The sequence below is a fragment of the Corvus kubaryi genome, unplaced genomic scaffold (genome assembly GCF_017639235.1).
Source record: "Corvus kubaryi isolate FWS band 111438036 unplaced genomic scaffold, C.kubaryi_AGA036_p1.0 37398, whole genome shotgun sequence".
Classification (NCBI taxonomy): Eukaryota; Metazoa; Chordata; class Aves; order Passeriformes; family Corvidae; genus Corvus; species Corvus kubaryi.
Genome location: NW_024581137.1, coordinates 39,837,546 through 39,862,502, shown reverse-complemented (window position 1 = coordinate 39,862,502; position 24,957 = coordinate 39,837,546). Strand labels below are relative to the sequence as shown.

General features: G+C 37.0%; 1 protein-coding gene across 2 annotated transcripts in view; it reads right to left on the bottom strand.

Annotated features, from left to right (window-relative positions):
* Nucleotides 1–24,957, bottom strand: part of PLXDC2 (plexin domain containing 2) — a 261,691-nt gene that overhangs the window by 43,642 nt on the left and 193,092 nt on the right. For both annotated transcript variants that reach the window (XM_042043342.1, XM_042043341.1), the window contains exons 7-9: nucleotides 22,730–22,829; nucleotides 13,773–13,868; nucleotides 12,778–12,859 (exon numbers count right to left, since the gene is read on the bottom strand). In XM_042043342.1, the coding sequence (XP_041899276.1) occupies nucleotides 12,778–12,859; nucleotides 13,773–13,868; nucleotides 22,730–22,829 (278 nt within the window). The remainder of the gene's footprint in view (nucleotides 1–12,777; nucleotides 12,860–13,772; nucleotides 13,869–22,729; nucleotides 22,830–24,957) is intronic.

Below are 24,957 nucleotides of genomic sequence, written 5' to 3'. Positions count from 1 at the left end.
CTTAGCAAGGACGTCCCTTCCGGGACTATGCTTGCTAACCTATGACAAGGTGGTATCTAGCTTCTGAAATATAGTCTCATGAACACTCAAATGTTTGATAAAAGGTATCCAGCAACTAATTTCTTGGAACATACCATTCTCTGGTAATCAAGGAAGCAGTTTGGAACTATAAATTAAATTCATCACAGACATGAAAGGGAAGAAATCTAGTACCTTGTTCCTCACTAAATTATTGTACTGGGAGGATCCGTGAGAAAAAGTGCACCTACTGCACACTCATTATTTTTACTAATCCATTTATAAACCTTTTCTGTAACTGAACTTACATGAAAAATCATCCTAAAGTCATAAACCTTGGGTTGGCCAAATTTGTGCATTTTCTAATACATCATTTTTGGGACAGAAAGAAATGTACAAGTTGTTCATCTGCTGTAAGCAGATTGATTTATTTCAGTCCATTGGAAGAGAAGATAAGATATAATGCAAAATAGTAGTGGCACTGCTCTATGTACAGCAATGCATAAAAGCATTGCAAAATGAGCAATGATGGATAATGGAACTAACCTGTTACAGTACTGTCCTATCCTTTTTTGATTACAAATTCATTTAGGACTAGAAAAACTAGTTAATTTCATCAGGAGGAGCTTATATATTTGTCTCAGAAACTACTGTTGTAGGGCCTAACAGCTCTTGAGAAACTAAGAAACTACTTGTGTTGGGATTTTTTTTCCCTTTAACTTTCATATTGGAACTTTGAAGGTTTTTTTTTCTCTCCAAAGTCAAAACATATATCCTGCCATATTTGGTTTGAGTAGTGACCATGAACTATTTTAGAATCCACTGTTTTCATTAGTGGAAGACAGTCAGCTCACTTATGACTCTTCCAGTAGCACAGGAATAGCAGATAGCATAAAATAGTATAAAGAACTATACATGATAGTCAAGAGAGGGAGAACTGGATAAAAATATCAGTAGTTTATCAAATAAAGATAACACTTGCAAATTAATGTTAGTTAGGTTAAGGAAAATGTAGCAAATTTCAGAGGTGTGAAAAAGATATAATTAGGGACTTTACCCACACAAGAAATGTAAGAAACAGCCTGAGTGTCAAGAAGATAAGCTAAGTAGAGTAGAAAATATGCTGTAGACATGATGATAAATTTAAATCTCATTTTTTTTGTTACAATATGTTATAGTCAGATAACCAATGAGAAGTTTGAGACCCTGACTGCGTTCCCCTCTCTGTGAACATGGGTTCATACAGCAGTGGTTCCTACCTGCAGATGTCAAAACCTTCTTGAAGCTCTTTGAATTCAGGTAAAGCAGGTACAGTTTTTGCCTTATGTGGTAACTTCCCTCTCAGTACTTTTTAAGCAGTCTTGTGTTTAAGTAACAACCCTAGTTTTTCTATTTTTTATAATTTGTATTCTGTATTCATCTATTCATCATCTACCTGTACTTCACATTTCATGTATTATAAAAATTATCATCCTAACCACTTTGCATTACAATTTATTTAATGCAGCATTGTTAAGTCTGTTTTATTTGAAATTTGAATGTGCCTTGCATTCTTTGTAATATACAATTAAAGCCCAATACTTATGGTAGATGACCATTTGAGACATTTATTTGGGAACCAGACAGTCTATAATGTTTTGTGTAGGAACTGACGAGAGAGAGACAGCCTATAACACACAGAATGACAACTAGAAGCCTGAGTCAAGTTTCTTAAAATGTCTAGGATATGTATAAATTGCATCATAAGGCATCTGTGGAACCCTTTCATGGGTGAGTGTCACCTTTCACCAATCAAATAGGAATTTGCATGAATTTAAACTTAGCTATCAATGTAAGAAATGTAAGAAATGTAAGAGGAAAATGAAACCAAACCGAAAAGAATTTTGGGCTGCAATGTGACTGAATGTGGAATAGTTCGGTCAAAAAACCCCCAAAATTTAATCCCAGAGTAAATACCTCTCTAACAGAGCATGGCAATACCCAGTGGAATGGCTATCACACTCAGGATAAACAATCAATGAGGAATTAAGTCTGTATTCAGCACTCTTGTGAGTTGAAAGATTTATGATTGGTACAGAAATTGCAATTCTAGATATAAATGGTTCATCAAAGACTGAGGAGGGCTTTGTCTTATTGTTCTAATGCAATAAGGGAAGAATCAAATGTCACTCGTATATAAAAGAATTGCAAAGGAAGTTTCTACAGAAAAGAATTGTACTACTACCTATTTTTCTAGTGTTTTGTCATTATGGTGTCTTAGGTGTTTTGTCATTATGGCATCTGTGAATGTGTAAACATGGAAATGAAATACAGATGTTGTCATCATTTTCCAAAATTAATCAGCAAAAGTAAGTATTCTCCAAGGTATATGTAACAGGTGGATGTGTTCTACCCCTCTTCTCAATGGGATTTAAGTGCTTAACTGTCCTCTGTGTCTTTGATAACTACTTCCTGCATTTATAACAAAACACCTTAGGAATGTTATGTATTTATGTTATATATTTAATAGTAGATGTACATGGAACAGACTTTACATTAAGGTCTTAGAACAGTCCAGGCAGTGGCCCTTTCTCTATTAACTGTGATACCTATGTCTTGTCCAAGCTGTGTTGCAAAACTGGATATCACAGAAACCTGCAGAGTGGATAATGAACAGAGTCTCTAAGCTCCAGGAGACACAGTAAAAACTCAGGCAAAGGATGTTACTATAAACATCTAGCTAGTGAAACCAATCTCAAATTTTGAAAGGCAAATGATATTGTAAGAAACAGAGATATACAATATTAATACTGTGAGTGAGGTGTCTTAAATTAATGACAGTGTTTACACCTAGGTAAAGAATCCTCAAATTGCTTCCCCATCTTCAGGTCCAGGATTTCATAGAAAATATTTAACAGAAAGACTAGGATTTCAGAGTAATAAGAATTTTAGCAATCTTCCACTTATTTTCTAGAAATAATTTAAAATTTCTACAACTCAGCCATGAACTTCTTAAAAATCTGCATTAGTTATGAGCATAACTGCTGTCCTCATGCTGTTCTGAGTTATTCAGGAAAACAAAGCAAGGTATGCATATGTATGACTAATGCTGCAGCTGCTAGAAAACTGGCTAGTTTCTGTATGAAAGCAGGATTCAAATTCAACCCGTTAGATATCAAATCTATTAATGTTAGGATCAGGATGATTGTATGGAGCTGCTGAGAACATCAGTGAGTTCTGTGAAAACACTGCAGAAAAATGTGGGGAGAAAAGAAACTTGGGGAATGAATGGTCTGGTCTAGCACTGACTTGTACTAAGCCCCTGAGAACCAGTGCATGTTCACTGGGTTTCTGCTCAGAGACTGAGATTTTTAGGTTTATTAGTATTAATCATAGGAATTATTCCAGACGTTCTGTGCTCAGAGGAATTACAGAAATTCCACAATAATTCGACCAACTCCAGCTACTACAAATTCCACAAATGTACCAAAAATGTAGAAAGCCTATTAATCTGCTGTTTATCCATGTGAGATTCTCAGTGAATTGCAAATTCCTCTGGCTGCAAGCTAGCTTTCAATAAAAACATGTTGTGAGCTCAGGATCATCTACATTCCTTAACAGTACTTTTCAATGTACTGTTATGTACATTTTACTGATATGTACATATTTACCATTATTTTTAAGTGTACCTACAGGGTCACTGAAGTGACACTCTCTTCTAAATGGAACAGCCATCCCACTTGAGAATATCTATTATTATGATCTTGTGAGGCTTTTTTCATCAAACAATACCATCACTGAGCTCATTCTGGTTTGAGAAAATGCTTTGTTCTTTAAACATTTTTGTGCCACTGTCTTTTCTTTCTTTGGTCCCATCAGGCTTGCCTTGCATACAAAATTCTTAATTATTGAATGCTAATTTCCTAACAGTTTCTTACAGTGCATGAGGGCAAATTAGCTTGTCAAATTAAGAGCAAGCACCTTGGAAAGTATTTGAAGAAGTTGGGTGTGGAGCAATTTTCTGCTCAATAAGGTATAGATCTACTTATTGTATTGTTGCTATCAGTAATGTATTAGGGCTGACAAATTTACACATTAATTCTTGATACATCAAGATCAATTGCTGTCTCAATACAACTTTTAAAATAAAAGAAAAATATGTTGCATTTTAGAGCAAACTCTGGCAAAGGGCCATACTTTCTGATTCTCAGGTCTGCAATATGATTGCTTCATAATTGGAAGAGAAACTGTATACAGGTTAGAAAACAAGTACTGCCATTACTTTTCATGTATCACAGTGTAAATGTGACCTAATTCAACAATCTGATTAATACCCAAGTGTTAGGACTCAGCTATATTTTCATATAAAACCACTCCTGCCGAAAGAACTGCTGTAGTGGCATACAAACTCCAGAACCTGGGCACACTTCTTTTGCTTTGTCTGAAGCAGGGGTATGACCAGCAAATTCATGAAGTAAAACACATTGATAGAATGGAATATATTTAACAGAATACACTATATTTTAAACCTCAAGTCCTTCCAAAGCATCTAAAATGAGATTTTCCTTGTAATTTGTATATGAAACCATTACACTGATTGGATTATATATGCTCCCTCTGGTGGTTTACTTAATCCATAGAAATGTCTCTTATTTTTAGTTTGTATTTCAATGGCTAAGATACTGTGGCCAATTTTGTAATAACAGCTCACTACCGTCAGTTAAATAGAGTTTGGATAAAAAAAGCCTGAGTATAAATCAGCAAGTCTTCCTTCCATCTCTTAATTTGCCATTCAACTATGAAATATTCCTAAAGCAATCAAGAAAAACCCCAAAACCTTAAAACCTCAAATAGTTAAAATGAGGAAGTATTTAAAAGTGAGCATTTTGAACCAACCTTGAGGCCTTATGATGGAGTGATAAAATCAGTTGGACAAGGGAAGGTCAATGGATGTCGCCTATCTGGAATTCTGTAAGGCCTCTGACACAGTGCCCCACAACATCCCTCTCTAAATTGGAGAGATACAGATTTGGTGGTTGGATGGTGGAGTGGATGAGGAATTGGTGAGATGTTTGCATCTAGAAAAACGTGATCAAAGGATCAATGCCCCGATGGAGACTGGTGACAAGAGACCACTCAGGGGTCTGTACTGGGACCAGTGCTGCTTAATATCTTCATCAATGACACACAATCAGTTTGAGTGCACCCTCAGTGAGTTTGCAGATGACACCAAGCTGAGTGACGTGGTTTGCCTTCCCCTGCTCTCCAGTGAAATCTACAACCCTCGCTGTGGTGTAAGCTATCCAATAAAAGCTGAAGAACATGTAGATATCAAACAATAATCTGTGTGTTTCTTATTTGGATTTAATATTTTTTTTTGTAAATCCAGAGACTTCTGTAGTCAGATAGAATAGTAATTATTTTTCTGCTTTTTTTGTAATTCTGTATAGAAGGTGCTTTGCTCAGCTGATAAATATTTTAGATTACATAAGACTGTTACTTATACTACAACATTTGAGTCAACACTCTTTTAATGAAAACAGGTCTTGTCAATTGGGATATACAGACCAAAAAAACAAAAAACCTAATCCTTTTCCTCTTCCTGATATTAAAAATTTCCAGGCATAAACTCACCTTTGAAAGTTAACTAAGCATGTTTCCAATTTCCTTCTAAAGGAAGAATGAACAAACAAGACATTTCAAACTTGTTCAGAAGTTCAGAAGACAAGTAATAGACATTCTTTTTTATCTCAATTACCGTAAGGGCACTATGGAACACTGTCATTTCATATTTGAACTGTAATATGTTTTCTTAACTGCAGGTGCCTAAAGAGTCTCCTTTCTCTGCTTTCCAGCTAATCAGCATGGAATGCAAAACAACTTTTCTTTATTACCTGCTTAGAGGGGAATAGTGATTATCATAATAAAAGATTAGAAGTATCAAGCCTTAAATCACATTATTGCTACTATTCCCAGACACATTTCTGATTTTTCACTTTGCTCAGAATACATTCCATAAACCCCAGCCATAACCTTTTCATTTACACAACTAGCGCTATTGTTGGCACACAGGATTAAGCATTGAAGTAAAATGCATCACAAATGGGATTCTTTCATTATTTTTAGCTCAGGATTGCTTTAAGAGTAGAAGAAGCTTTGGGAGCTGTGCATAGACACAAGGGCAGTATGACTGCCTAAAGTGCATGGAGTGTCCTGGCTCATCACTGCACTCAGAAAGTCCTGGAATTTTTACAGCCTCTTTCAGGACATTTTTCAAACTGGGGGTTTGCACTCTATGGGTCAATGCCATAAACGGGTATGATTTCAAACCACATTATTCAATGTATACTCTGGAAAACAAAGACTCTTAAGAATAAGAGTGCAAAATCTCACTTTTCAGACCCAGGAAAGTCCCCAGCAGGGCTGCCTGGAGAGCAGTGCCAGGTGCTAATCCTGTCTCCAGGCAGCCAGCGACTGAGGATAGTTGTGGATACTAAAAAGCTAGGAGCAGAGGAATTTTCCAGCTGCTGCACCATCCTGTGAAGTTTTTCCTTTCTCATGCAAGCCTAGCTGAGATGTGGTTTGAGGTTTTTGTAAATCAAGGCTTTATCTCACAGGTGCAAACTTGCTTTCCAACTCTTTTTCTGGTACATTGGGGAAAATATTTTGAATGGGCGTTGTGGAACCTCCACCTATCATTCTAGAGGGTGGTTGATCAAGGGACCAATCGTATCATGCTCTCTTGCAGACCAAGTTATATAACCCAGCTTGTAATTAATAAAATAATTCCATTTCTCCTTGGACTTGTGTCGTGATTCTTGCTGTTTCTCGGTACAACAGCGACAGATAGTGGAGCTAGTCTGAGCTGGAGTCATGCAAGGAAGTTTCAGTGCTCAAGCTTACACACCTCCACATCTAATAGGCCATTCTTCAGGGGTGCCTTGTTTTCAGAGGACCCATGTTCACTTATCTCCTGTGCCTCTAGGGGTTCTCTGACCACTGACAGACTGTTGTGTCAAGGCAATGTCACCCTTACTGGGTGACAGTAGGTCATGGGGCTTCCACGGCAGATTTCACTGCTGAGTCATGCTTAGACTCATCTGAAGATCTTTCCTTGTACAAAGTGTTGGATCCTCAGAGATTTTTTGGTCCTAGATACTTAAGTCCAGAATTTGGTAAAAAGCTCCTTTTAGTACTGCTCTCCTATTCTGTATAACTTCCCTTGAAAACCTAAGTGAGTCTGCCAGCAAAGCATCCTTGTGGATCCAGCTGTTAGGCTTTTGGGTGCCCTTGGCATAAGGCAGACAGTTTTGAGGATTAAAAATCTGAATATATGTACCAACAGTGACAGCTGAGTAAAGCTATCATCTAAACTGTTTACAGCTCCTGTCCTTAGTACTCCTGCCCTGGAGTACCAGTACTCCAGTTCCTTATCTTCAGCGTGGGGGTGATGGTACCACACCAAACCTGACTGATGTTGCAGGTATTGGGAGTTGCTTTTATCCTGTATTGAAGAAGTGAAGCATGAAACATTCAAAGCCTGAGTCTCCAGCATGCACAGATTGCAAGAATGTGCTCTTTGCTTATTTCTGAACACACCGAAATATCAGTTTCATTTCACTGCCCAAATCTGAGACTTTCCTGAAGTTTAACAAAATAAAAACATCAATATCTAGGGAATCTTTATTTGTTGGACAAACAACTTCAAATATTTTTAAGGGAACTCAGTATTTCAGTATATGCAAGCAAGTTTTACAAACTGAAGCATTAAAATAATACCAAGGTTGTCTTAAAGCTTCCAAAAACTTTCCCAGAAAATGACATCTCCAATGTGCAGGCTAAATCAAGTGCCTAGAGTATATAAACATTTTCAGATGCATAAGTAGACGGTATAAAAAAAAATCTAACATGAATTAATTCTCCCACTTTTTACATGTCAGGAAGTCAGAGATAATGAAGGGCAAATGAACCAAGTTTCAGCCACAGGAGACCACCATGGGGCAGACACTAAAGTGTTTCAGGCATTTTATAGACATGGATACCTGTGTTGGAGAAAGTTAGAATACCATCTTAGTTTATTTATAGTTAATTTCCTTTTGAACAGTTTTACTTATGAAACAGTTCTGAAATATACGTAGTTCCAAAAGAAAGTAGCTCCTGGGGGATCCTCCATCTGCTGATGTCAAAGGAAAATGATGTGATGTGCCTTTGCTTCAGTCATGATAAAGTTGTGTGACACACATCATATTGGATTTCAGAGTGGATAGTTTGATGACCCATTATGAAAGAGCTAATGGTGATTTAAGCTTGTAGAGAGTGCAGGAACAGAGGATTCAGCCCTCAGTCACATACATAATGAATCTGCCTCTCCAGCCATTGCAGAGCTTGCACGGCAGCTGGACTGAAGTTACAGATAGGAAACAGCCCACTGTTGCAGGATAAAGCTGTTTTCATTCCAACAGAGATTGCCCATGTGGGGGAGTAAAGTTTTTCTGCAGTGGTCCTGCTAGTCAGTTTTTCTTGTGCAGTTAAAGGTTTTACATAAAGTTTTGGGGTTTTCTTCCCCCAAAACCTGTACTTTGCTGTGTGGATGATTCCATATGTGGATTAAACCTAATGCAAGGAAAAAAATCACATGCAAGATGGTGTTCCTGGTAGTAATGTTTCTCTGGCTAAATGGGGTAATAAGTTCCTGAGAAGAAAGGTTTGTAGAACTGGCACACAGTTTTGTTTCCCAGTGGATATGTGTAGGCTTGTTACTCACATGGAAGTCTGTCTCCTTGAGAAGACCTCACTTTAGAGCACTGTAGGAACCCAGAGTGCTGAGAATATTTCTCTGCCTATTTTGAAGGCTTTTTACCCCCCTGAACAATATTGTTTTAACCTCCAACCTTGGAAAAAACTGCCTACAATCAGGAAAGAAAATACAATGGTGTGAATTAGGTTATAGACTACTATGTAAGATTGTCACAGGATGAAAAATTTAGAGGTTTTGGGCTTCTCTTTGTAGTAAATAGATAAGAGCAAAAAACATTAAAATGGAGGATTGTTGCTCTCCAAACCTTCTTCTTCTTCTTCTACTACTCCATGTTCTGTAGTAAAAATAATTAGGGATGATTGAACAAAAAATTCCGCAGTTCCTGGCCGTGTTACTGAATAATTCGTAGGAAAGTGAAAATAATATACGTTTTTAGTAACCATTGGTTAAATTATCTTTAAAAGGCTGTGTAAATCTTGATAATTGGACTTTTCTCCTGCATTCTCTGCTTTGTGTTATGCCTGGGTCACGCTAGTGACTCTGTTTCTCTGGTAAGACTTAATAAACAACTATCTGGCAGCAGTGAAACTCCAGGAAAGTCTCCGTTTATTTCTTGAACTCCTTGCAAGGACTTTTAAAACACCCTCTCCCATCAGGAGAGATTTGATTTATGGCACGGTTCAGTGTCAAGCACCAAAGTACTACTGTGGCACCACAGATGTGTGTTCCAGGCATATCTGACCCTATCAGTCCTATCTGCCTATCAGTCCCCTCAGAAGCAAATAGGCAATCTCCCTCTGCAGAAATCTGAGCACTAGGTTGGTCAGGAGATTATTGATACACTGAAAACCCACCACTGACAGTTCAAAGCCTTCTTCAGGCTCTTGCAACAAAGGCTAATTGGATTCCTCACTCTGGGATTTGCCTAAAGACAAGAGAGACAGTTTTGGTTCCTCATCTCTTGGACCAGTGTGTCCAGTCAGATTTGCAACTGAGAAGCATTACTCAGGCATTGCTCCTAAGCATTCCTCCTACTTCAAAAAACCCTATGAGCACACATTTGAAAGTGGACTGTAAATATTAATTTTCTTTGTCCTCTAGGCACTTCTGAAATGTCTAAGTTAATACTCGATGGAATGCTTTGTCCTTGTTTTTTCAGGCTGATTTTACCCTACTGCAGCAGAGCAACGTATATCGTAACAGGAGATAAAAGTCTTCATTGATGTAAGGCTGGTGAGTGAAGGGCAGTGATACACAGAAAAAGCTGAAGGACTGTGAGATAGGAATTAACAACTTTCCATCCTTTATGATTTCTAACCAGACTATTAGATTTTCTTGTTGAGGAAATGCTTCTTTATTAAATGCAAAATGAACATTTTAACACAGCATTTTATTTTTGAGGGGAACAAATCCACAATGTGGTACTGAAGCAAATGATTCTGACCACTCTCCTTTGAACCAGACATTGCCAGAGGTGGTGCAGCTGCTGAGAATGGAGTAAGACTTTTTATTTTGTATCTCTCTAAAATGAATATATATGCTGAGAAAGCAAGGTAAAAGAAGAGAGACACTAGACTAGAAGTATAGAGAGAGTATCCAGAACTGGTAGAAAATTTTCAAAGCTGAGAGAGAATGATTCCTCATCACAATAATCCTGCAGTGTAACCAAATAAATAATCACTTTTCACATTTTGGAAAGTAAGTTGCCTCTTTTCACAAAATATTTAACCATTTATTATTTCAGATCTCTTTCTCCATAGAGTTGAAATATTTCAGAAACAGGAGAAGAATGTCCAAGAAAGATAATGAGGCTTGTGGCAGACATCATCACCAAAGCCATGTTTCTGGAGGAAACAGCAAGGTAACAAATTAGGTGTAAAATCCTGTATAAGGTGTTCTGGGGACTGGACCACAGCCTCTGTGGTCAAATCCTTGATGAACAAAGTGAGAAAGAAATCAGTCGGATCTCAAATCTGGCCCTGCTTTGAGTGGGAGTTTAGTCCAGATGACTTTTAGAGGATCCTTCCATTCTGAGCTATTTTATGACTATACACAATTCTCCATTTGCTAAAACCTGTTGAATATTATTTTTATCTTAATAGATAAAAACTGGATGATATGACTGTTTTTAAACTACTGAAATCCCCATGTGGAAACATTCTTAGTTTCCTTTTCTATATCCATCCTTTTTCTAAAGAATCCTCTCCAGTTCCTGCTTTTGCTGGTAGTCAAACAAAGTCCAAACACTGCCTGCATGAAATGACAGTCTCACTACTGTCAGTTATGGGCTAATTAATTGACAGTCTCATTACTGTCAGTTATGGGCTAATTAATAGCAATAAAACTACTCAGTTTACCTGCTGCATCATGTCAAAAGCACAACCACGCTGCAGAGTGGAGACAACTATTTCTGGGAAACAGTGCAGGACTGCCTCACAGTAGGCTCATCTTTGACCTCCACAGGAAAAAAAAAAAGCAAGGTTTTCTTCATTCAAACTTTAATTGAACAGAAACAGATTTTTCAGCAGTAAATTACACCTTGCCAGTTCTGAGGGGACAGCCACAAATTCTTCTAAACAAGCAGAAGGAAACACTGTGTGACTACATGCCTGGTTCTGCTCCTGCTAAAGGTGAAGGATAAAACTCAGTTCTCCACAGTGAATTTGTGCCTTAGTGAGCAAAACAGATTTCCCAGGAATTTCAGAACTCAGGAAATTCACGTCTTCAGGAACTACAGAGAAACACAAAGGATCTGAAGGTTTGCTTGTTCTTCACAAGAGGTCTGGACTATACAACTGAGTTTATCCAAACAAAAATGAGAATACTGGCCACAAAGCAACAGGCCTTGCTCAAACCAAAGCCAACAGAAACTCAGTGCTACAGCATCTATCAATGGAAGGAGAATCAAACAATGCTGAAAGCAAGGAATCGGGTAAAGCAACCAAGAACTGTTCATGCGTGCTTGGGACAGTTTTCTAGAAGAATTCTTACTCTTGAAGTTTGGTATGTTTTCTATTACATGATTTCACTTAGCTCCAATTCTATTACATGATTTCACTTAGCTCCAACTGAAAAAGTTTTTGCAAGACAAATGGGGAACAGAGTTTTCAAGTGACTTACTACAGGAGTTGCAGCTTAAGAAAACATAAAGATGACCCCATTTTCCTAATCCTGTGCCATGTTTGTCAGCTATTTACTAGTTCTTCAACATGGTGTCAAATTTTTGCACTATTTTAGAATGCTAATTACCTTTTCTTGTTTCAGTATACATCGATTTCATACAAAGTGCTTCTAAACCTAATCACTAGAGCTGAAAAACACAGCAACAATAAACATCCATTATGATACTGCATTTTATTTCAGAGAACTGGCGTTAAATTCTTGCCATGAAGGTCAGTGAAGATCGGTGAGTGAAAAACTTTTTGGAAAGCTATAGCTGCAGAATTTCCATTTTGCTGGCTGTGCTTCAGCCACTCCAGTGTAAATCATTCCTGCCATGGACTTGACTGTCCTCGTCAATGTGTCACGGAGAGGCTGAGGAGACCCAACGCACCCACTAAGTATAATGACAGGTTTAAAAGGAAAATGTTAAAAGGAAAATACTCTGATTGTTTGGATGTGTTGGTCTCCCTGCTGTTAACAAGGAAGTCTTTACAGTTACATTAACACCCTGCATCTACATGTGGTTAAATTACTTTTGATGAAGCTAGTGACGTAGGGAGAAAATATGATTTTTATTATGATCTCCTTTTTCTACTTCAAAAGGATTTTAAAGGACAAAGGCTTAACTCCTGAGTGTACTGTTTTGAATATTCTTACCTAATTGTTGAAGTGAAATGTAACAACGATGTGTTGCTAGTGATCAAAACTGAGGTTTATGTTCATGTAAGTGCATATATAGAACCCAAATATAACAACTTTTAATGCTGAATAATGTGTAGGCAAATGGTTTTGGATAGCCTTTGAGCACAGATGCATAACCACACAAAAAAAGGGAAGAAAAGAAAAATTCTTTTCTCTACCTTTGGAGTTTACTGCACCAGCTGCAGTTGAAACCAATCTGGGCAGTGACACAGGGACCGCAGCTGGTAAACTGGAGACAAGCTGGAATGTAGATAAACAAACACAAATTATTACATTAGTCTCATATATATTTCACATAAAAAGCACATAAGAAGAAGACATCTTCTGATAATATATATTTAGGAACTCAACAGGTTCACACATGGCCAAAATAAGACCCTGAATCCAGCCTATTACAATGCTTTGCACAACTGCATGCACAAAAGTACATTTCATCTGTGGTATTCCATTTGTAAATGTATTCCTACTTCCACATCTGTTCATTCAGCTTCATTCCCAAATTTTTATCTCTTTTTGCTCAGTATTAAGTATTTCCTTAAACCTCTTTCTTCCCTGGCTCTACTGTTCTTTGGTGTTGCTAACAGTCAGACATAAGCAGATAATAAGACTGAAAGAAAAATGTGCAAGAACCATAACCGGATTAAAAAAAAAAAGAAAAATAGGTATTTCTACTCCTTTTATGGTAGTACAGCCGGCATTTTAAACCCTGAGATTTCTGAACAATGTAGTTTTGCCTTGGAAAAAAGAGCCAGATGAACTGCAAAATATTTGGAGTCACTTGTTTGGGGATATACCTTTGTGCTGTGATGCACAGTACACAGAAAAATTCAGGTTTGCATTGCAAGCATGAAAACTGCAGGTTTTTTTCCTTGAGGAAACACATTTAAAGGCAATATAATCATTCTTCTGAAAAAATGATTTGGCACAAATTTCATTCAAAACCTACTGGGAGCTATATACCTATAAACTAACTTGAGATACAGGAGAATGAACTGGATAATGCATCATCCATATGGGAATCTAGGAGAGGATAAATGAATCTGTTCATGATTCCAAGTCAACAGATAAAACAAAATATTTGAAATTGTGTATGCATTGCTGGGAGGGAGATGCTTCCTAGATCTGGCTCCTGCTTATATAATGTTTTACTTACTTGGAAGAGGTATCATTTCGACAGCTGAGAGATTGGTAATCTTTGACATCTGTAGCTCCACCCTGTGGTATTCATAAATTGTTCTTCTGCGGACATCTAACAGGAAAGAAAAAAAATTCATATTTTACTATTTTCCAGTCTTTACATTGTGAAAAATACTGGATGTAATGACTGCACACTGTTCCTTAGGTGCACATATGGCAACAATTTTCCTAAAGAATATATTTTTAACTTTGAATATCACAAAATAATATGTAAAGATAGAGAATTTTTCGTTGAGAAACCCTCAGAGATGACAGAATAGGTACTTATCCTGGCAAAGAATTATGAAAATTCTGACTGTGCTCTCAAGCATCTTAGTCATTGACTTAGGCAGAAATTCTGGAGAGTATACTGTCAGACATTTTAGGGTATATTTCAAATGCTTGCTTTCCTAAGACATTTCTCAGCTTACAGACTTGAGAGAAATGCTTTATGCTCACTTTGTCAGTTCTTGCCAAGATGTGCAAACAAAACTGATTTCATTGCTTAATCAAATTTTTTAGCTACAAGATGGCTCACATCTAAATGTAATAGAATATATTTTCATATTATAACATTTTATTAAAGAAGACAAGTCTTCCTAAACAGTCACTATGCATAATCTTTACACAAGCTGACTGCACCTGAGTTTCTCAAAGCAGAAATTCAATATAGTCAATGCACTGTTCTTAAGGGCTTTGAACTCACAACCAATTGTAAGACCCAAGCACAAGATAAATGTGAAAAAAATCACATGCTACTTCCCAGAACAATATCCTATAATGTGTTCTGAAAATTCCAGATTTTATGTGTACAGCTGCAATATAGCCTGGCCAGCTTTTATATTTGCAAATTGAAAGTACAACCTACAACACCAATCTGACACAAAAATGACAAATTTCTCGTGTTTAGTTTCATAATTATGTTGGTTTTGAAGGTCTGCTAAACTAACTGAAATCAAAGTAAAATACAATCGGTGACCCTGTACAAGCATTCCAGAGAGAAATATAGGGTTACATACAAAGGATTAACAGGTTACCCATGTCAATGGGCAGTCTGAGTCTACATGCAACACAAGAAAATGGACTTGTAGACAGTCACAAACCCAATCTATTTTGCCAGTCCTGTATGGACTAGGGCACACCTTGTTACTTGAGGAAGCAGCTTTTCTGCCCTCTCTTCTCTCAATAGCTCTCAGGGACAAGTAGGCAGTATCTTGCTTTCAGACAATAATACTTCTATTTAGCTTCAAATCAGCACCACTGCCAACCACTTCTTGTGATTTGTTCGAAGCTTCACTCTGACTTCACCCCTCCTGATAGCAGATTTCTCTTTCAGTATGAAATGAACCTATAATTGAACTAGTTTTATCTACAAATACATTGTGACCAGTTAAAAGACGGATGTGGGCAGGTGCCAAAGTTTACCCCAATAAATTCCTTAGCCAAGTCCTTCAGACCCACTGGACAGAAGGAGTTTTCATGCGCAAGCTAGTTGTGTGCTGGGGTAGGGAAAACCTCTTGCCAGCTGCGAGGGGTTTATGCTCATGGAATGGTCAGTCTCATAAAAGCCAAATCAGAGTGATGGTAAAATGTCTTTGAAATGAGCTCCTGCCAATGCTGAAGGCTGTAATTTCTTTCCACAAAAGTCTTTACTGTTCTGTCAAAAAAAAAAAAAAAAAAAAAAAAAAAAAAAAAAAAAAAGAAAAAAAAAAAAGCAGGGAAAAAACCCCCAAGTGAATACATAATTTCAAATGTTGGGTGTCAACATTTTTTTTGAACTGCACCTCATCAGTACTGGTACAGACTAGTATGCCATAATCCTGTTAATGCTGAACCTTTCCTAACAGGCTCCTTACAGGACTTACAAGAAATAAGGAGCTTCTGGCTTTTCAAAGACTCAGTAAGAATCAGTGACTCAGGACACAGGCACTTTTACCTCACCCAGTGCATGAAATTTCTGAAAAACACTACTTTTAAGAGAATTAAGTGTGTTATTAAAAAAAAAAAAAAATTATAATCATGCATATTTCAGCATGACTGTTGATCCCATTAAATCCCACTGCCTGACAGACTCAAATTTGATCTTTTTCTTCAGAAAGATGACTGTGTCAGCCACAGGTGGTGAGTTTCCATATGAGGCATCTATCTAACGTAAGAAACTGAAGCACAGAGAGGTATTTGCATAGCCACCTTCTAACATCTTTGTATATACTTACAGACAGGTGCTTGGAAATGTGAGCATTCCAATTTACCTGCCTGACCAGGCTAGAAAAACATGCAGGGCTAGATTCTTTTGAAAGTACAACTTAAACATGCCATGCTTAGATCCTCGAAAGGCACTTTTCTCTCCTTATTTTGAATTCTGAGCAAAACAAAACTGGTTAAAAAAGCTAAACTCAACAGGATAAACAGAAAAATGAATACTCTTCCCTCATGCTTTCCCCCTAACCTCTTCATGCACTCCAGGAGAGACATTGCCTTTCACTCAGGTGAAGTTTTTCTTCTTTATCTTATGCTGCCTATTTAGCTCTTTCACAAAAAAGTACTAGTGCAGAATCCCAAAGAGCTTATGAGCCCATGTATACCTTAGTATACAACTCAACATGACAAGAACTAGTGAAATAATTCGATGCACTAAACAGATAAATATTTAAGCATCATGTGCAGGTATTTTGCTATAAAGAAATGTGACATCAGACCTAGCAGAGAAGGGAGGAAAGGAAAAGGACTTTTGTATGCTTTTGAAGTACCATTCCTGGTTCTGAATTTCAGAAAATATGTGTATATTCTTCTAGTCATGAAAATATTTTACATTTCTGTAAGTCTGAGTTTCTCAAACACACTTTTAAATGGTATAACTTTTAATATATTTTTCAATACCAGACCATATTTTTTTATGCTTGGTTTAATTTACAGCATGGTTCAAATTGTTCTTTGGTTTGTCTTCATGGCATGTACTTGTGCTATCTTTGAACACAAGGCCAAAGGTACAGTCCCAGCAGAAAACCCTGAACACCAGCTATTTGAGGTAAGAATGCTCCTCATTGACCAAGAGAGATAACATGGGGGTCAGAAGGCCATTTGAAAGAATCCTTTCAAGGGATTAAGCAATGGATTGGTAAATTATAGATGTGCAAGATTCTGCTGTGACAAAATATTTCTATGTAGTTTTATCACAGTAGAATTAAACTAAATAATGGAATATAAATATTCTATGAAACAGAACTGCAACAGTTGACTAAAAGTACTCGATAGGGAGAGTGCTCTAGAGAGGGAGCAGTGCCAGGAGAGCACCAATGACTTCTTAACTTGTCTGAAGGGTCAGTATCTCATAACAAACCATTCTAAATATGTGTCTGACAGATGCATAATCTCTCTGTATCTTTTCCATTACATAATCACTTTTCCTCATACACTATTCCTCAGCTAAAATGTGCAATACAGTGAAATGTGAAAATACTGGAGAAGTCATTCTGAGTTTTTAAATTATATGTCACACAAAAAAAGACCTTTGTCAGTGAAAGAGTTCTAGGGAATCGGGATTAGCCATATACCCAGAAATAACTGCTAAACAAAGCCATATGTATTCACACAGCTGTACATTCACTTTTTAGTCTTGCTGATAGAGAAAACACAAATGCTAAGAGGGTCCATTTGATTATGCAGAAGACAATTTGAAGTAAACAATTTGTTTTGCAAGCTGCAAGCAATTTGTGGAAAATAAAAGGCATAGAGAAGGGTGGGGCACAGTTGCTGTGTTATACAGCCACGGACTTTGCTTGACAGGGACCTTATTTAACATCACCAGGTGAATAAAACCTGAAAGCCTGGTATGTCTGATTGCTGTCACCACAAAAGGTAAAGTAATTAGAATGTCAAAGCATCTGTTCTTTAACAGCTTTTTATTTCTAAACTTAGCAATATTAACTAATTAATTCTTGAGGCACTGACACTGGGACCAAGCACCAATGCCTGTAATCCAAACACCTCCACAATTGCTGTTGGTCACTGAATATTACACACATCTAAATCTAGATAAAAATTCAGATTCCCTGATTGTATTTATTTTATAATTCTCTTAAAAAATACTAAAAAAATCCTTTTAAACCTGGGAGCTGCACCTCAAAGATGTATAATCTGTGAACAAGCAAACCAGTGAAGTATGCTCTGAAAATAACTTTATGAACAATGTACTAAGAGCTGTTCTGCCCCAATGCTTTGTGCCTACCACACAAGATTTACTTTGAAACTCTCCACGTCCTTCCAGATTTGCCTCCATACCTGATGCCAGCTAAGGAGCTCCTAGTGCAGGACCTAGGTGTGAAAAACTTGCTTTATTCCCTAATCCCACCATGCACCAAACTGCCTTACTCTGAGATCTGTCTGTGGCTGGTTATGACAATATTTTAAACTTTGATCAACTTGTACCAGTCCTGGAAGTAGTGTCATGCTACCAAAGATCAACAGCATGCTCCTGAATCAGACATCTAGTGCAAGGAACCCAGCTGCCTGGATAAACCCTTTTGGACCAGCAGACAAACATACAGGGCTGGAACAGCTGGCTCTGTGGGATTAGTTACACTAGTGGAAAGAAGAATAAATACTATGATTTTAGAGTGATAACTTTGAGGCCCATTTTGCACAGAGGTAAATGATAACACTGCCAGTAAGGCAGCAGGAAATCAGACTTTGTGATTTCCCAAGTGGTGCTGCACCTTTATATAAATAGATATCAGAGCACAAATGGCCAGTGGTCTTTTACCCTTCAGGAAGGTAATCCTAAGGTTCTTTCAGGGGCTTCACTGCTGTAAACAAAGTGGTGTGACATCTTGAGCAAACATTTACAACATGCAGAGTTGTCACTTAATTATATGCTTGAGTTACACTACATATTGAGTGACACTAATTGCACTGAAACTGGAATATTACTAATACATAGCTCAGCTACAATTTCAGTTTTGTACACAGTGTTGTTGAATAATTTCAGTGTGATTAAATGTTGAGTTGCCAAGGCATGGATTCCCTAAAAGAGCTGAATCTAACACAGTAGAGGCCAAGATCATAGAGAAGTATGTCTCATTGTGGAGACAAACCTACTACCCATTATCTCTTAGTGCAAGACTGGTGTAGGTCCCCCGAATCTGGCACACCCTCATTTTACCAGTGTCTTTCACGGTTTTGTGGGAAACAAACACAACATGGGAAAGCTCTCTGTTGGGTTTTTTCTTGCTAAAATAAAAAAGTGGTTTGCAGGAAATGCTTTTTCATTTCTTCTTCTTACACAACCAAAAACTAATTGAAAGATAATAGGGAAGAGTGCTGGAACAAAGGAGAGAAACACAGTAACTCTGAAGGAGAGGGAAAACAGAGGGCAAGAAAGATGCTCATGAAATTAAAGAGAGATCTTGAGAGTCCACAGAAGGGAGAGTAAAGGACACCACAGGCAAGTGAAAGGCCAAGAACAGAATAGCAGATGGCAGAGAAATAATCAAGAAACCAAAGGGAACTGGTAAGAGAAGGTGGGCAACGAACAAAGGTCCTGAAGTAGTGAAGGTGTTCAAAAAAGACTTGCTGAAGGAACATGTAAAGCTTCCAGCTTTGTCATTACCAGTCAAGTTTCTAGCTGGATGACATCCATGAAACATTCTTAGTGTGTTTGTTACAAAAGGAAAAATAGTTAGTGTGCAAGTGTTCAGCCTGTCTGAAGAAGAAGAAATCAGGGTGGTCACTCTAACTTACAAATCAGAAGCGGAGTTCCAGAGCCTGGCTCACTTAATTTGAATTACCTGAAAAGAGCTGAAACATTTCCTCTGAAATTAATCACTTAGTTTGTCATTTTGCTGTCACATAAATCTCAGAATTGTCAGGTTAACCCTGATGCCAAGCAGAAATTTACTTCCCTTAACACATTAGCATTCATTCCAAAACACCTCTAGAGTATATACAGGCATATCTATAGCTAGATATAAAATATAAAATAGAGGCTAATCTGCAATAATATAAGTGGAAAATAATGCCATTGTCTGTATGCAAGAAGTAGTAGCAGATCAAGGAAATATATCAAAAAACAGGCAGAAAGCCACCTGGCAAAAATCTCCCATCTCCATGCTCAAACTCTTAGAAGATAAGGTGAAAAAGTGTATGCGCCTGTATTCTTTTAGGGGCAGATAAAAGGGGTATTACTGCAAAGTCTTTATATGAAGAAGTATATTAATAATAATAGGTATGAAATTCTCAGGTTCCTCCATTTAAAAAAGTTCAGAAAATCCTTCCTTTTAGCTCTTGGCTCTTCAAGAGAATACTTTTCATCACTAATTAAAATGCACTTTTGAAATGAAATGGCTGATCAAAAAGCATGTTTTGCTCTCCTCTGAATGAAATAGGCTTGCCTGGGTTTTGAACTCGCCTTTCAGAAGCATTAAAAAAGTTATTACCAATGTTTTGGACAGTACCTCTGGAAAAAAATCTGATAAATAGCCTAAATCTTCTGAAATTACTTTAATAAACTAGGTCTGTTATATTGACATTTTAGAATATTGAGCATACAAAATGCACCAAAGATGTTCAGCCTTTTTAAAAATTGATGGGATATATTTGTTCAAATAGGCTTGTGTTGCACCTAGTGTCTCTTTCCTTTTCAAATGCACAATACATACACAAAAAGAACTGACAGAGCTCAAACATGAAGCAGTAGAGTTTGGGGTGTTTTTTTTTGTATTATTTGAGGGAGATGTTTTTGGTTTTTTTTTCTTTTTTAATAACTAGCCATGAAAATAAAGGGAGACTGGGTTCTTTTGATGGAAAAATCTTTGATAAAGTGGTAAGCTAGAACTAGTAGTTATACTTCTTTGCCTTCTTTTGGGACAAACAACAATATATATTCTTCCATTGTCTTAAGAAGATAACAAATAAAGTAAAACAAAAATTCTATCATATCGTTTTTTCAGTAATTGACTAGAGCCATAGTTCATTTAAGGCTTCCGAAAAACAAGAATTCAAGAACATGCATATCTTAAGAGCATCTGATACTGGCTTCCTATGGGCCAACATTATTTACCAGTTCTGTCAAGGTGCTATTATATTGCCTGTACACATCAATGTAAACCTATTTCATTGAGAGCACAATTCAGCTTCAGGAAAATCTACTGTGAAATGATGGTTCCCTTGATTATTATTAGCTTTGTGTAAGCTGCAATCTAGCAAAAATAATCATGATTTACCACCATCCACAGAACCAGTAGTTAGGGGGAAAAGCAATGCATTGTAAACAGCAGTACATTAATAATGCTCTCAAAACTGCTTTAGCAGTGGCACGTTTTATAGTCCTTACCCACATTATAGTCTCACTTCTGTTAGCAGGAAGTGTCATGTGACAAAAAAATTGTAGATATGCTAAAACCAGAAGACTAGTCAGTAACTCTTCATTCATCAAAACCAACATTATTTAGTGGTAGTAAAACAAGGGACTTGTCTGAAATATTGCTACAGAAAGAAACATTCAAATTACAATAAAGATTCACATATACCGTATATTTTCCATACAAAATATGTAAATCTAATACAAGTCCTTTAGTCTTGTTTGATTAAGGAGGCCTTATGTCAAAAGGTCTGCATCCTGTTGCATGTCTTGGACAGAATTTCTCTGTGACTATTCTCATAAACCATTTGCCTAAGTGAATTGACCTAATTTCCACCCGAATCCATCTTTGGAGCTCTTACAAGCTGAAGTTTCAGAACTATTCAGATGATTTGCTTTCAAATACCACTCAAATTACTGAAATTTGTTGCCTAATTTCATTTGTTCTTAAACACTCAAAACCAATCCATGCACCCATAGGCACATCACAACTACCTATCATACTTCAGAAACAAATTTCTTGTCTCTCAAGTAAAATCTCAGCATGCTAATGTCCTTCACGCTACTCTGAGCTCACAACAAGTAACAAATGGTACTGATATTTTCCATATTCCCCGTGACAGGACATGTAAGACATAGGATTGATGCTCCCTGATGTTAAAGACTGTTTCGTATGTTTATATGTGATGAGGAGATAGGATGAGAGGCTAATGGCACTTGCTTTTTCAGTGTCAACCCCATCTGCAGTCTGTGTTAAAGCTGGGCTGCATCAAGTCAGCCCTTGTAAGCACCACAGGTCTGCCAGAGCTCACTTTAGGAGTACATGCCTGGACTCAGTCCTAGGAGGTTGGTTCAAGCACAGCTCCTTCCATCTACCCCCTGCTATCAGGGCTTCACTGAAAACTGAACTTAGTAAATTTTCTCCAAATACATAAGTAAACCCAGTAGACTTGGAAAGGGAACATATTCTCTAATGGCTAAACAACCTCAAAGGGTTCTGCACACAGTACATTAAAGCATTGAGAAAATCACACTTGATTTCCTACTATTTATTTTCAGTGAAGCCATACAAAGGATAACTAAAGCCAGACAAAACTAAATGTCACCTGCAATACTGCTGCCATGACCATGTGAGCTCAAGATGTTATTTAATAACTACATCTCCTTTCCTCTCACTAAAATGTGTATATGAATCTGAAGTACAGAATAAAGTAGCAAAAGCTTCCAGCCTGGATATTTTTGGATACAGTTGGTTTTTCTGAACAGATTGCTTCTTCTTTACTATGGATAAGAAAGCATGTTCCAGATACAGAATCTTATGGAAAACCAAATTGTGCCAGCTGAGAGTTTAATTTGATGTTATTTGACTGGCCATTTAATTTTATTTACTTAATTTATCAGCTCAAAAGCAACAATGATAGGAAAAGCCATATTGGGAATTATCAAGCGAATAACACTTGAATTAACAAGCTAAAATTAGCTTAGTGATTTGTTGTGCAATTAATCATCCTCAATGAAATCAGCTTATACTAATTTCTCAGCCTCCAAACCATTAGCACCACTACAATTTTACATACTGGGAATTTGCTGGATCCTGTGCACAACCACAAATGCATCTGAAAGTCCCACTTTCACTGGGTGGTTGGTTGAACTTATCTGTGTCACAGCAACAGGAATCTGGAAGACAAAACAGGAAGATATTAATGAAATATTGAAACAGGAAAAAGACTAAAAATAAAAGCATTGCCAAAATGAACACTTAACCAGTGTAAATTAAAAGTCCTAAGTAAATATTTTATACAACATACCACAATAGGACCAAGAATTTTTCGAAGATAGAAGACATTACTGGTGTTAATCTGTATTTTACCTCAGTTTGCTTTGCGTTGTTTTCATATGAACGCTTAGAGGTAGAACAATTGACAATTAAAAAGCAGAAAATTGTAGTAATTTCAGTAATTTATACCCATCAGCTGAAGAAAAAGCGGGATGATGTGCTAGTAACACTCATGGAGGAGGATATACCTCCTGTCTACTGTTGAACACAAAACCTGTGAAAGGTCAGCTTGGGATGAACATTTTAAAACTTATGACTCAGTTAACTTGCACAGAAAACTGGATGAATTTTTATCTGTAAAGAGCTCTGACATTAATAATATTAATATTTAATATGTCCTGGAATAGCAGGAAAACTATTAATGTTGTGGTAAACATGGATAATTCCAGATGCTCAATTGCCAATATCTAGAGGAAAAAAAAAAAAGCTAGATATTCACAGACCAGTCCAGCTTTACATCACAGAGCTATTGACATGGGGCAACATGGCTGCATGAAAAGAAATGTCAGGTTTGATTCCATTCTTGGGACAAGATTGTAGCTTTGGTTGATATTTGTATAGATATAATAAGACTGAAAATTTTTAAGAGGTTTAATTTAGTGATGTATCATTTCTGCAATATTAATATAATTAACTAGACTGACTGATCACCAACAGCAGCCACCACTAAAGGAGGAGCTCAGACTGACAGTGTGTCTTCCCAGCATTCAAAAGTTCTATCCAAGACTGAGAAGGAAACATAAATTTACTGCCTAGCAGTTCTCCATATGGTACTAGCAGAGTAAAAATAATGAAATGCCTGGATCAATTAGCAAGGTTAGACATTGCAAAAAAATGCAGATATAATGCAGACAAAAAAGCGCAAGGTAGAGTTTGGGGACTGTGGTTTAGAAAGCAGCAGTTCTCTAGGGAATCTCAATATTGTAGTGGATGAACAACTCTAGCAGTCAGAAGGGACATCTCAGCAGGAAAACTCAATTGATATGATATTTGGTTACACAAACAGTGAAATATAGCCTAGATGCAGGGCGACCATTTTACTTGCACCTGAAAATTAGATCATTGCTGATACGTTACACAGATTTTGAGAAGATATGTTTCTTAAAAATGCTGAAAAATTAGGAGGAGGAAGAATAAAAGTGTCATAAAAATATTTTGTAAACTTCTCCACTTCTCAAATGCCACTACCAAAATTGTTAAAAGTGTTCTATGCATTCGACTTTCTCAATGGAAAGCTGGTTAGATTACCACAAACAAGTACTACAACAGGGAGAAACTACTCAAGGGCTAAAGAGTCTTTTATTCTAGCACAGAAAGATATAACCAGAAGTTGGAAACTTCAGGCAGCTACCTTTGGAGTAGAACAAGGCACAGGTTTCTATGAGCAATTATGACTTTCTGCCAGTTGCTGCTTTCAGATCACAGTTGGATACCTTATTTTTCAAAGCTGCCCTTCAGTTAACCAGAAATTTCTAGGCTGAAGACAGATGTAAGTGGATCAAGTGTTAGACTCTCGAGATACAAGGTGTTAGTTTAGCTAACCCAATAGCTTGCTCTATCTTCACCTGTGTAAAACTACCAAAATTATAGTGTTGACCAGTATTTTTCACATAGCAGAAAAATGCTGAAGTAAAAAGCTGGTTACACATCCAGTGGCTGAGGATTCAATTCTGTCTACATGTCAATTAATGGCATGACTACTGGAATTTAAGCATGAGTAGTTCTCCTCATTCCCTAAATACATTTTAGCTATGCTTTTTCCCAATTACACTGGTAACTGTTTAATAAAAGCTAAATTTAAAAATACTAACAGAAAATGTAAGTTCTGGTGAATTAAAATTGTCGTCAAATTTCCATTCCTTCTATTTAATTTAGTGACTGTTTTTTTAGGGGTTCTTGCATACATGATCTGGTGTGGTACAAAAAAGGCTTGTAGCACATTGTCAAGCTGACACAAAAAAGAGAACT